This window comes from Papio anubis, chromosome 11 (assembly GCF_008728515.1).
Source record: "Papio anubis isolate 15944 chromosome 11, Panubis1.0, whole genome shotgun sequence".
NCBI lineage: Eukaryota > Metazoa > Chordata > Mammalia > Primates > Cercopithecidae > Papio > Papio anubis.
This window is the reverse complement of record NC_044986.1, coordinates 99,484,133-99,497,173: the sequence shown is the minus strand read 5'-3', so window position 1 is coordinate 99,497,173 and position 13,041 is coordinate 99,484,133. Positions and strand designations below refer to the sequence as shown.

The 13,041-nt window shown below is 34.9% G+C and overlaps 1 protein-coding gene across 18 annotated transcripts in view; it reads right to left on the bottom strand.

Moving 5' to 3' along the window:
* The window catches only part of ABI1 (abl interactor 1), a 112,376-nt gene that overhangs the window by 16,977 nt on the left and 82,358 nt on the right, over nt 1-13,041 (bottom strand). For 6 of the 18 annotated variants that reach the window (XM_003903480.5, XM_003903483.5, XM_009214129.4 and 3 more), the window contains exons 4-7: nt 7,424-7,438; nt 6,594-6,694; nt 5,201-5,341; nt 1,533-1,633 (exon numbers count right to left, since the gene is read on the bottom strand). In XM_003903480.5, coding sequence (XP_003903529.1) covers nt 1,533-1,633; nt 5,201-5,341; nt 6,594-6,694; nt 7,424-7,438 — 358 coding nt within the window. Of the gene's footprint in view, nt 1-197; nt 279-1,532; nt 1,634-5,200; nt 5,342-6,593; nt 6,695-7,423; nt 7,439-13,041 lie in introns of all 18 variants that reach the window. The other 12 variants (XM_003903481.5, XM_009214133.4, XM_003903485.5 and 9 more) reach the window with 3 other exon arrangements.

The following is a 13,041-nucleotide window of genomic DNA, read 5'->3' as shown; positions in this document are numbered from 1 at the left end:
AGTTGTTTTATATTTGTTTACTGTGTAAGTGCAGAAGCCTTTCACCAGAAGTTAGTGATATTAGATTTAATACTTTAATCTTTGTATTATCACCTGCAACCTAATAACTATAAATGCTAGCACTCTACTAGCACAGAGGAGTTTATTATGAATTATGTAAAGTGAGTTCAATGGCTGCAATGGCTATGCAATCTCACCTATCACAGTGCTCACTGGGAGAAGTGGTGCCAGAGGTGGTGCTGGTGGAGCTCCAGAAGGAGGAGGGACAGAAATGTTTTCTAATAAAATAGTTTATAATTCAGGTCAGAGTACAAGAAAAGAAAACTCAACATTTTGAAACAGCAAGAAAGTACAATATATCGGAAATAAAAAGAAAAAAGATAACCACATGTAAAGCATGCTTAAATGAGTATGAATTTTGTAGGTAAAGAGGCTACCAAATTTATACCTGCCTTAACTATCAAATATGCCTATGTTTATAAGTGGCTTTTTCTCCTTTTTCAAAAATATGCTTGAAAAGCTAAGAATTTTTTTCTAACATTTTTCATTATCATATTTTTAAAATATACCTTTTAACAATATAAAAAGTCTCCATTTCATTTACTAAAAATCAAGAGGCTAATTTAATGCCCTCCAAGGATTTTTGAAATTTTCATACTTTCTGAAAGTAACTTTCCTATCTTAATCTTATTTTACATGTATTGCATTTTATTGAAATATATATTGAATATCACAGATAAATGTAGTAAAGTCACAAAATAAGCAAACACCAGAGCAGATACTGGCCTGCAAGGCAACATTAAAACTCCTAGAAACATAATTCACCTTTATAGACACTGATTCTCCAGCTGGAGTATCATACAATACTGGTTTGCTCTTGAAATAATAAATGTCATTCTTGACTAGTATGCTAGGCAAATACAGTCAGCCCTCCATATCCATGGGTTCTTCGTCCCTGGATTCAATCAATAATAGATCAAAAATATTTCGGGGAAAAAAGGGGATGGCTACATCTGTACTGAACATGTGCAGACTTATTTTTCTTGTCACTATTCCCTAAACAATACAGTATAACTATTTAAGTAACACTTATATTGTATTAGGTATTATAAGTAATCTAGGGATGATTTAAACAATATGAGAAGATATGTGTAGGTTATATGCAAATACTACACCAGTTTATAGAAAGGACTTGAGCATCCATGCATTTTGGTATCTGCAGGGGACCTTGGAACCAATCCCCTATGGACACTGAGGAATGAATACATTTCTAAAGCAAAATGGCTAACAAAAAGTTATTTAACAAAACTACTTAATATACAGTATATATAAGGAGAAACAGCTGGCGAAATCCTATAGACTTTGTGAAAAACAATCTAAAAACATTGTTAAATTTGTTATCAGCCTTTATTCTAGCAACAATCACAAATTTAATTAATAATTTTACTCAATGTGACTAATTTATTTTAGCCTTCCACAATAAAGCTCATAAATATTATCACGTATTAAACACAGACTAATAAATAACACACCTGGTCCAATAGTGGGTGGCGAAGGTGTAGGCACAGCAATGGGAATGCCAATACTACTGCTACCACTGTTTTCTCGACTTCCACTTCCTCCGCTACTTCCACTGAAAAGAAAAAAAAAATTGTGAAAAACCAATTCTAGAGACATATTAAAAAAAAAACTGTAATCACCCAAGGCCACTGAATACTCCTTTTATGTCATATAGTCATCCCTCAGTATTCTTGGAGGATTGGTTTCAAGAACCCCCTTGGATACCAAAACCCATGGATGTTCAAGTCCTGCAGCTGGCCCTACAGAACCAGCGGATATGAAAAGTCGGTCTTCTGTATCCACGGGGTCTGCATCCCATGAATACTGTATTTTCAACCTGAGACGGGCTGACTCTGGGAACGCAGAACCTGAGGAAGGAAGGGAGGGAGGGAGAGAAGAAGCGGGGAAGGGAAGGAGGGAGGGAGGAAGGGAAGGAGAGATGGAGGGAGAGAGGGGAGAGGGAGGGAGGAAGGGAATGGGAGGGGGTGTGTGTGTATGTGTGCGCGTGTGTGTGCGTGTAACAAGAATTTTTTAAACTATTCATCACAAACCTTAATCCTAATATTTGAAATGGTTTCCTCTACTTCTCAACCTATCTGGAACCAATATAATGATAACACAGTACTTAAAACCATCTCTGCTGAAATATTTATCACCAACAAAATCTTACAGTACAATGAGTCAACAAGTGTTTATTCAAAACCTGCTATGAAGAGCAGTGAGCAATGCAGTGATGAACCACACCGTCTGAAGCTCATAATGGGAAAACTGACATGAAAAGGTAATGTAACAGATACAACAAAAGAGAAAGTACAAATAATGTGGAAGTAAATTAAAAGGGTAATCCATTCTAGTCTAAAATTAATATGAAAACTTCCTCTCATCTCAAAGAAAGGTGATAACACAAACATTTTCTGGAAAATAAGCATAATGACAAAGAAAGACAATAGTGAAGTTTCAGTGTGGTCATTCTAGAATAGTTGCTACTGATAAACTCTAATCAACTCCTCACTACTATTCTACTTCCTGTGGATGTACTGTCCTGTTAGCTCTAGGACGTGGCTCTCTCTAGTTGTTTCTAGTAAGGTATGGCACAAGCCTTACTTCTTGTAAGGTATGGCACAAACAACTAGATCTTGTGCCATCTAGTTGTTTATAGTAATGTGTGTACATGTGTAAAAACATATATTTGTGCACATGTATCCTTACGCTCCCAATTATGTTTTAAAATCTACATGATTTGCTCAATGAGCCCAGAAATTTAAAGGGCAAAGATTTGCAATGCCTGGATAAGATTTTTATTTTCTTCTGCAATATGATCATTCTAAAATTAGATTATCATATGCTAATGGAAGAAAAAGAAAAAAGCCATTTATATAACAGACACAGCTTAGATGTGAAGACCTCACTAACTGCCTCAAGCCAGGTGATCAACACTTAGTTTTGTGCCATCACTGCATCATAGACATATGAGTATTTATCCTCTTATTATGCTCCTCTTCAATTACTGTCTTTTTTCCAACAAGGGGTTGGCAAATTACAGCCTGTGGGCTAAAACTGGTCCATTGCCCGATTTTTACTACCTGTGAGTTAAGAATGTCTTTTACATTTTTTAATAGTTAAAAAAATCAAAAGAGGAATAATATTTTGTAGCACATTAAAATTATATGAAATTAGAATGTCAGTGCTATAAATAAAGTTTTACTGGAACATAGCCACATTCATTTACGTATTGTCAATGGCTGCTTTTGTGCTATAATGACAGATCTGAGTAATTGCAACAGAAACCATATGGCCCACAAATCCTAAAATATTGACAATCTGGCCCTTTATAGAAAAAGTGTGCTGATCCCTGTTCTAATAGAATGAGCTCTTGAAAAAAGAACTATGCCTTATTGGCAAATGCCTAATATCTAATGAAACAACACTTAATAACAGTTTGTTGAATATGATTAAACTATGCTTCCTCTATAGAGAAAACCTATACTTTGATCCAATAGTTCAAATAACAACAAAGAGATCAATTTTGTTCCTCAAAGAACTTGACTTGATACAGTATCTGCAGATATCAACTTAACAATTTGTTTACTAACAGTGGCAACAGTAATAAATACCACTTACCTAGCATCTCGCATCTCGATATGCCCTATTTAGTGGAATTCCCATAAATCATTTTGATAAGTTATCTCTCATTTACCAACGTAAGAGTGAAGGCGAAAGAGAGGTTCCCTGCCCACGTTATTAAGTGAGAGAGAAAACTAAAGAATAAAACAAATTTGGTTATAAAATAAATTTATCTGGTTTTATAAAGCACTCAAAAATTGAAGTGGCTACATTTTGGGGGAAGAAACTCAAGGCAATAACTGGGAAGGAGCTTGAGAGGCTTCTGGGTTGCTGATAATGTTCCATTTTCTGATCTGGGTGACAGTTATATGAGTGTGTGTCCATCCATCAAGCTGTATACTTAATAAAGTGGATACTTTTCTGAATGTTATACTCTGTAATAAATTTTTTAAAATCCACCAGGTAATTGATTTTTAGGACATTCAAAAATAATAAATACAAGGCCAGGAGCGGTGGCTCACGCCTGTAATCCCAACACTTTGGGAGGCCGAGGTGGGCAGATCACCTGAGGTCAGGAGTTGGAGACCAGCCTGGGCAACCTGGTGAAACCTCATCTCTACTAAAATACAAAAATTAGCCGGGCATGGTAGCGTGCCCCTGTAATCCCAGCTTCTCTGGAGGCTGAGGCAGGAGCATTGCTTGAGCCTGGATGGCAGAAGTTGCAGTGAGCCGAGATCGCATCACTGCACTCCAGCCTGGGTGACAGAGCTAGACTCCATCTCCAAAAAGATAATAATAATAATAATATAACATATTCTAGTATACTGATTCTCTTGAAAGTCTCCCTCAGATTTAACTTCAATCTTCTTTTCCTTCAATCTCTGAAAGTTTAAATCACGTTGTATAATTCCTATGATAGTTAATCTTTTCTCCAAAAGTATTTGAGTGGTTTGCCTTAAATTTTTTCAAAAGAGCATTTTAAAACATTCTTAGGGCCAGGCACGGTGGCTCACACCTGTAATCCCAGCACTCTGAAAGGCCAAAGCGGGTGGATCACCTGAGGTCAGGAGTTCGAAACCAGCCTGACCAATATGCAGAAACCCTGATTCAACTCAAAATTAGCCGGGTGTGGTGGCACAGGCCTGTAATCCCAGCTACTTGGGAGGCTGAGACAGGAGAATCGCTTGAACCTAGGAGGCAGAGGTTGCAGTGAGCCGAGATTGCACCACTGCACTCCAGCCTGGGCAACAAGAGCAAAACTCCGTCACAAAAAAAAGAAAAAAATTCTTTAGTCTCAACCCAAAGAGTCTGATAGAGTCTGTACCTCTATCAAAAGGAGGAAACACAAACAATCCATTAATAGTACAAACAGGTGTTTAAAAATCTTAAAAAAAAAAAAAAACAGAAGTTATAACACAAATTTACAGGAACATATATAATATTATTCCCCCAACTTTCACATTTGATATTAGCATTAGAGTGGCACTTCACCTTTACTCAGCACCTCCATAGGAGTTTGTCACCAGTCAGTTACACCCACTTTAGAGATGTTCAAATACTCAACCTAAAGGCTTACCTGTGTGTCCTTGGTCTCTGATTTAAAGATGCTGTCCTGCCTGGACTATGCTGACTTCCAAGCCTAGCAGGACTCGTCATATAGTCATTAGGAACTGTTGGGGGTTTAACAGGTTCCAGGGTTTTATAAGGAGTATTCCGTCTAAAGAAGCATAGTGGAAAAAGGAATAATGAATAAAAAAGATAAAATTGTATTTTTCCCAAAAATATGTGAGTTTCCCTTTGTGACCATGTATGCCAGGATTTAAAAATATATATAACAAAGTTTGTAATTTTAAAAAATATTCTTCACTGGGATATATGAATTTTGTTATTTTAACATGAAAACTAAAATTTGTTTCCTTTTCCTAAGAAAAACATAGGAAAGGGTAATTTAAAGTCCTAACCTGATTTCTAAAAATTATGATTATAATTTTTTAAATGCTCAGTAATATCAAACTTTAAAATGTATATCATTCTCAGTCCAGTCACTCATAAGCCACTGTTCTTTAAACAGGAAGCTAAATTTCTTTATATAGGAAGCTGCAACTTATTCCTACCTCAATATGGCAATAAATGGAGACATACATTCTATTCTAATCATTAATTTCTCAATAAATGATTTCGACTTTTCTTTAATAACTTCATTTTTTTTTTCAGGGGCAGAGGGTTTAATTAATAAAAATGAAAACAAAGACCTTCTTAAAAGAAGACTGATTGTTGAACAACCCCTCCACCAAAAAATAAGAAATCCAGTATAATATTCCCAGTGTTAAGAAAAGCAACCTTAAAGAAACGTAATGCCCTGGCAAGTATTCGCTATATTTAGTACACTAAGAATTAAGAAGGAAGAAGCCACTGTTATCTTTTCTACTTGTCCAACTGGCCTTCCCATGGAGCTACTCTAGTATAAAGAGGCCTAAGAACACCAGCAGAAGCATAGTTACAAATAAAGTGCATAGTTTCCTAAAGTAAAGAGTCCCTAAGTCTCAGACACCAACAGGAGAAACAGAAGAGCTGTGGACTCAGCCACACTACACAAAGGCAGACCACTGGTCAAAGTTCTATAATATAGATACTGTAAACACAGGCAAAGGCACCATTTGGAATACTCTAATCATTCCATTTAAAACAAGTCAGATTTATATTTTTTAAAAATTAGATGACAAAAAAATAAACAATGCCATTTATACGTATATAAAAACTTTCCTGGTACAGATTTTAGAGAGTATTACAAAGCCAGCAGATTCATTTGGGATTCTGTTCAGGAAAACAGGAATTAAAATGAATTTGTAAAAGGTAGTGTCACATAGAGAAGGTAGTGTGGCATGGATCCCATACACTTACTTAAGTCACAGAAACATCTTTTCCTTTAGCATATGAATTTCTTCTGTAAAATGTAGTTGAATTCTTACCCCAGTGTTCCCCGGCCTGACATGGGAGGACTTGGCGGTTTCTGAGTAGGAGGATTTGTTCTCGACAGAGTGCCAGTTCTTGCAGGCTGGTTATTTCCGTGCTAAAATGTAGAAAGAAATGCCTTTATTTTTATATCAAATTGTTCTCTTTGTGTTTTAACACCATGTATTATTTTTTTTTAATATCAGAATGTGAATTAAGGATTCCCAGACAGTTTGAATAAAGACTTTGGTACTACAGTTTAAAAAGTCAAGGAACCACTTGCACTTGGTTTTCCTATTATTTTATGCCATTCATATCACATTGTAGCAAAATACATGTGAGATCACTGGATTGTTTATCTTATTTTATTGTTAAACATGTTCACTGAGATCAGACTTATCTGCATTCAAACACTGGGTTTCCTACAAATTTTTGAAATGTGTGCATGAACATAAACTATAGATCTTACTTGTCAATTTGCTCAAATACCCATCTGAAAAATCATCTTCATCCTAACAATTCAGTAACAAAGTCACATATGATGTCTGGGAAACCTCCTAATTGTAAGTCAATGAAAGCAAGGCAACTACCGAAAAATGAGCAAAGCAATAAATGTTAGCAAAATTAATGTTCCTATACAAACGTAGATGTCAATATATCTTTGATATATTAACACAGCCAAGCTAAATGTTGCTTATTTGAACTGAATTTGAGTATATTTAATCTACATAAATCCTACAGGGAAAAGCAGACAGACATAAGAAGAGTTTTCAAATTTTAGTGGCTCTGCAGCCTGTATCAATACAGAGGAAATACTGTGGATCAAATGATAAGTAATGGCTCTTACCTTGGCTTTTAGCCACTTTACGTTGGCAAAAAAAGAGGGGGAAAAAGTAGACATTAATGCTAGGTAAGTTATATCTGATAGGACAGGTTTACATTTACAGTTATTCAATTCATATTAACAAGCTTTTTTCCAGCCATGTTTCAAATACTTTGTAAAGAAAAAGATATCCATAAGTACTGGGGAAATACTCATGTGTTTCACATATTTTTCAAAAGAATTATACTCATAAGGAAACCACCACTTAATTATTCCAATCTCATGCAGGCTCAATGATTTTTTAAGTCAGTATTTTATCCTATGGAGCTAATCCAACCGAATCACAGATGATTTAAAAAATATGTTCATTTAAACACAAATACTATAACACATTAGATGTGAAGCTATTTAAACATATTGGTACATAAGACCTAACACTTTACTGGATAATGAATGTCCAAGTATGAGTATTCATTATTTCAATGGCAGTATAGTTTAAAAAGTGATAAACTGCAAATGTTAAAATTCAAAACCACACATTGCTTTCAAAAATGAAAAAAGGACCTAGTATCTCGAAGCTTAAAAAAACTCATCATGCACAGTGATAACTTAGCCAGATTCTAACTGAGATATAAACAAACAGGGTCTGGAAAACTCTCTCATTCCTAGCTTCTGAACCCCAATCCTGAGCAGGTCAACACTAACAGGAAGTTCTAAGTACCTTTAGTTCTAAGTTTTCATCTGAGCCACTTAAGTCAAAATTCAAAGTTGAAGAAAAGTTGTTTTGATCCTAAAGCTGACTAGCCTACAGAACATGAAACAATGTGTGGAGTCCTAAAGCATCACTACTTGCACAATGCCACTAAAAAATATGTATCTTCAGGTTTTAGAGTCTAATTTTTTATAGATTTGGGGGCTTCAAGTTTTTTTTAACAACATCTGACATTCTCAACAAGTAACTACCATTTTTCAGGTGGCCACAAGGCAATATCAAAGGAAATCATCCAAAGAAGAGATTTGGTATCTCTTGGATACATTCTCATTTATAGAAACTGTGCCAGAAATATGGTACACTTCAATGTTTGTTTAAAATGATATTGCTTACTTCTATCTGGAAACAACATCTGGCACCCTACCAACCATGACATTTCACACCTAAAGAATAAAATTTGAGTAACATTATTAGAATCCTTGAAGATAAAATATACTAATGTATACTTCAGTATCTGTATTATGATATATAATATACTTACATACCAATGTATATCTTATAATGTATATACATAATACACTAAATACTATCCTAAAATCACTAAGAAAATATTCTAAATATGTCCACGTATCTCCCTTCATTTGTCATTTCAAGTGGATAAGTAACAAAAAAAAAGCATTCAAGTATAAGTTGGTCCCAAATGGAAAGAATAAAAGAATTAGACTGGGGATGAAAATTCTACTTGAACTCTGTGCTACTATGCAATGGTGTAAGCTTTAACCTCTTATGAAGTTCAGCCTCCTCTATTAAGTGTTATTATATATGCAGATGTGTCAATGTTGGCGAGTGTTAGTAGGAAATAACCTCTGTATCTTACATCTCAAAATACTAATATTTTTGTTAGAAATCTATAAAATTTTTCCATTTAAATATCCTCAAAACATATCCAAAATGAAACCGTTTTTTATTTCCTTAAGATCTCATTTCAGGCTAGGCATAGTGGCTCTTGCCTACAACTCCCGGCACTTTGGGAGGCCAAAGCAGGTGGACTGCTTGAGCCCAGGAGTTTGAGACCAGCCTGGGCAACACAGCGAAACCCCTTCTCTTGAAAAAATAAAAATAAAAAATTAGCCAAGCATAGTGGCACACACCTGTAGTCCCAGCTACTTGCATGGCTGAGGAGGGAGGATCACTTGAGCCCAGAAGGTTGTGAGCTGTGCTTGAGCTATTGCACTTCAGTGAGACCCTGTCTCTTTTTAAAAAAGATCTCACTTTGTTTCCTTAACATTTACCTTTATGGATGAGTAATTTCACCATTTGCCCGGAATCTGTTTGAAATTCCCTTTGATTCCTCCCTATCTTCTAAGTACATCATAGCTTTGTATGTCATAGGCACTCAATGTCTAATGTTAATTCTTTTTTTTTTTTTTTTTTTCAGACAGAATCTGGCTGTTGTCCAGGATGGAGTTCAGTGGTGCAATCCTGGCTCACTGCAACCTCCGCCTCCCGGGTTCAAGCAATTCTCGTGCCTCAGCCTCCCAAATAGCTGGGATTACAAGTGTGTGCCACTACACTTGGCTAAATTTTATATTTTTAGGACACAGAGTTTTGCCACGTTGGCCAGGCTGGTCTGGAACTCCTGGCCTCAAGTGATCCTCCCTCCTGAGCCTCCCAAAGTGCCAAGATTACAGGCATGAGCCACTGTGCCCAGCCAAGGCCAATTCTTTCTTTGAAATGATTCTTAACTCACTCCTCTGCTTTATAAATTAAAAAAAAAAAAAAATCATTCCTATGTAAATATTATAAAGCTTTAGTTTCTACACTGTTTAAAAAAAATTAATCAGAAAGCCATTAAGCTGAGACAGCTCCCGCATTCTGGGTTCCTACTTAGGCAAACCAAAACACAACTGAGAGTAACTTAATCAGAAACCTCCAACTAACCTCTACCTAGGAACTTTACTAATCAGAAACCACAATTAACTTCTAACCAATCAAATATTTTGCTTGTCTTGCTTCTTTGAACTTCCCCCTGCTTCATGTCTCTGTAGTCTGAAGCTGCCCGATTCATGAATCACTGTGAACTCAAACTCCAAAAAAAGTAACGTACCTAAGTTTATCTTTGAAGACCAATAATAAAATCTAACAACTCCTAGATCACATAATCTTTTGAAGCTTAAAAACAAGCACACAAGCACACACTAATCCAGTCATCCCTTGGTATCAAGAAGGCTTGGTTCCAGGACCCCCATGAATACCAAAATCCAAGGATGCTCAAATCCCTCATATAAACTGGTGTAGTATTTGCATATAACCAACACTACCCTCCAATATACTTTACATCATCTCTAAATTACTTATAATACCTAATACAAGGTAAATGCTATGTAAATAGTAATGATATTTATCTGTATTATTTTTTATTCTTGTATTGTCCTTGCATTTTTTACTCTTTTTCTTTCTGGAATTTTTTTTATCCAAGGTTGGCTGAATCCACAGATAGAAACCTAGAGATACAAAGGGCCAACTACATATGAAAAGTCCTTTATAAATTATGATCCAGGCTGTTAATTATTATTAGTGTTCTTCAAAATAAATGTAAATTTCTTTGCTAAGTATTCAAGCCTTCCCTATTCTAGCTTCCTCTCAAACCTTGTGCTCACTTACAAAGATCATCTTCTTTTCATTCTCCTTTATGAATATGTTCTGGTAGTTTCTCTATGCTGGGATTCTCTTATACATATCTTATTATTATTCCCAAAAATCAAACCAGATTTACTTTGGGATATTCTGCATATTTTTAAATTCCTATTAAACTAACATGTACCATTTATTTCACAGCATAAAATGCATTAACACAGTAAATACTATTTAAATAAAACCCAGGTATATTTAAATACAAATACCAAAACACTAAAATTTATATCACAAAATAAGAAAATGCAATGGAATATTAATCTTGGAGTATGGCAATCGTAAGCATAAAGCCTAGTAGCTATAAGAAAAATATTAATATATTTAGATACAATTTTAAAAATTCTGTATGTATATTTTTTAAATACCAAAAAACATCAAAGTCAAAAGCCAAACAGCAATATGAGTAAATAGTTGCCAATATATGAGTGGCTACTAACTCTTCAAACAGAAAAAAAAGGACTCTGACAAGTCAGTAAGAAAACAAACTTCTAAACAGAAAAGTGGGCAAAAAATACAAAAATAATTTGAAAGCTGTAAGCAGTGTCTCACTATCCTCAAAACACTAATTTTAAAATAAACTTAAACTTTTCCTTCTAATAATTTTGGCCTGGCAAATGTTCATTAACTACTACCAAAATTTCTACCTTCACACATCTCTACAACATTCTGGAAATATTTAAGCCAACAATGATCCTTTAGAGAGAACACAAAACTAAGAAAACAAAGCAGCATTAAGACTACTGGGGAGAAGCAATTGTGTGTATGTGTGTATTTTTCAGTCACAGAAACAAACTATAGACAAATATGCCAAATAATCAGCTTCTAAAATATATTCTTCTCAAACCGTGCACCTTCATCCCTCACCAAAAACGTATTTTAAAATAGCCTGCATAACAATGTGAATGTCCTTAATGTCACAGAACTATACACCTAAAAAGAGTTAAATGGTCATTTTATGTTATGTATATCTTACCACAATAAAAAAATCTAAAAACAAAAACAAAGCCCCCCACCCTTGTGTCTAATATATCCATATTATGGCTAGAAAGCAGATTTCCAAAATTCACAGTCCTATACTTTCAGCATTTATTATGCTGTTTATATCTCCCACTTACACATATACGATGAAATAGTTAAATTTTCTCATCCAAAACTTCCTTGTAAAATTTGGATTCATCGTATACTCAGCTAAGTACTATGTCTTGAACTGTTAAACACAACTACTAATTGAGGGATGAGGTAATGGAAGATATTCACTACTAACATAATGACAGAAAAAAATTTTTAATGAATGTATACTGCTTTGGTAGGAATAATCAAGGTGAGGCAAAATGGGGAAGTGTGTGTGTGTGTGTGTGTGTGCACATATACAGGTATATATGTATACATACATGCATGCATGAATATATTGTTTTTCTTTAAATCTTAAGGTAGATAGTAACACAAAAGACATTTTCCCCAGATTCTCAAAACTCCAACCCCAGAGATCAGTCTAGTTTAAAGCACCTTGAATTAAAACTGAATTTCAGCTCTTATACAAGCCTAGCCACATCTCTGAATAAAAATACAAGAAATAAACAAGCAATCTCCTCTGCATTTGCAATGTGTTCCAATTTTATATACAATTTACAGACACAAAAAGTGAAGAGGAGATTCCAATAGTCTCAGAGAGAAATAGAATAAAGGTTAATGCTTTCAGCTACACTCTTCTCTCAACCAGGAACCCCAAAAAATCCAGAATGTAACAGATCTAGCAACAGCACCAGTCAATCAGCTAGGACAAGCTTCAAGATTCTAGCTGACTCCTTAACAACTTAAAAAATATTCTGAAGACCAGAATCCAAATCAAACAGTCCTCTTAGAAAGGAACTTCCAAATTTCAAAGGAATAGTTTATCCTGAGCAGAGACAGCGAAAGAATTTAGGTCATTCCAAATGCTTGCAAAATGACCCATAAATACCAAAAAGCTGACACACTACAGGTATCCTTCAAGATCAGCTAATTTTCCATGCTTAGAAATGAACACAGGCAACACATCATCTCTCTCCTGAAAATCTGTGGGGTTTTTTTTTGCGGGGGGGAGGGTGGGGGTTTAAGACAAAATTACATACAATTTTCATTTTTTAATAAGTTGCTGCATTACATATACACACAGGTATACAAATATATATACATATTTAGAAATGAAATGATTAAAGTATTTATAAATTATTTTCTAAAGTAATTTTGAAAAGCA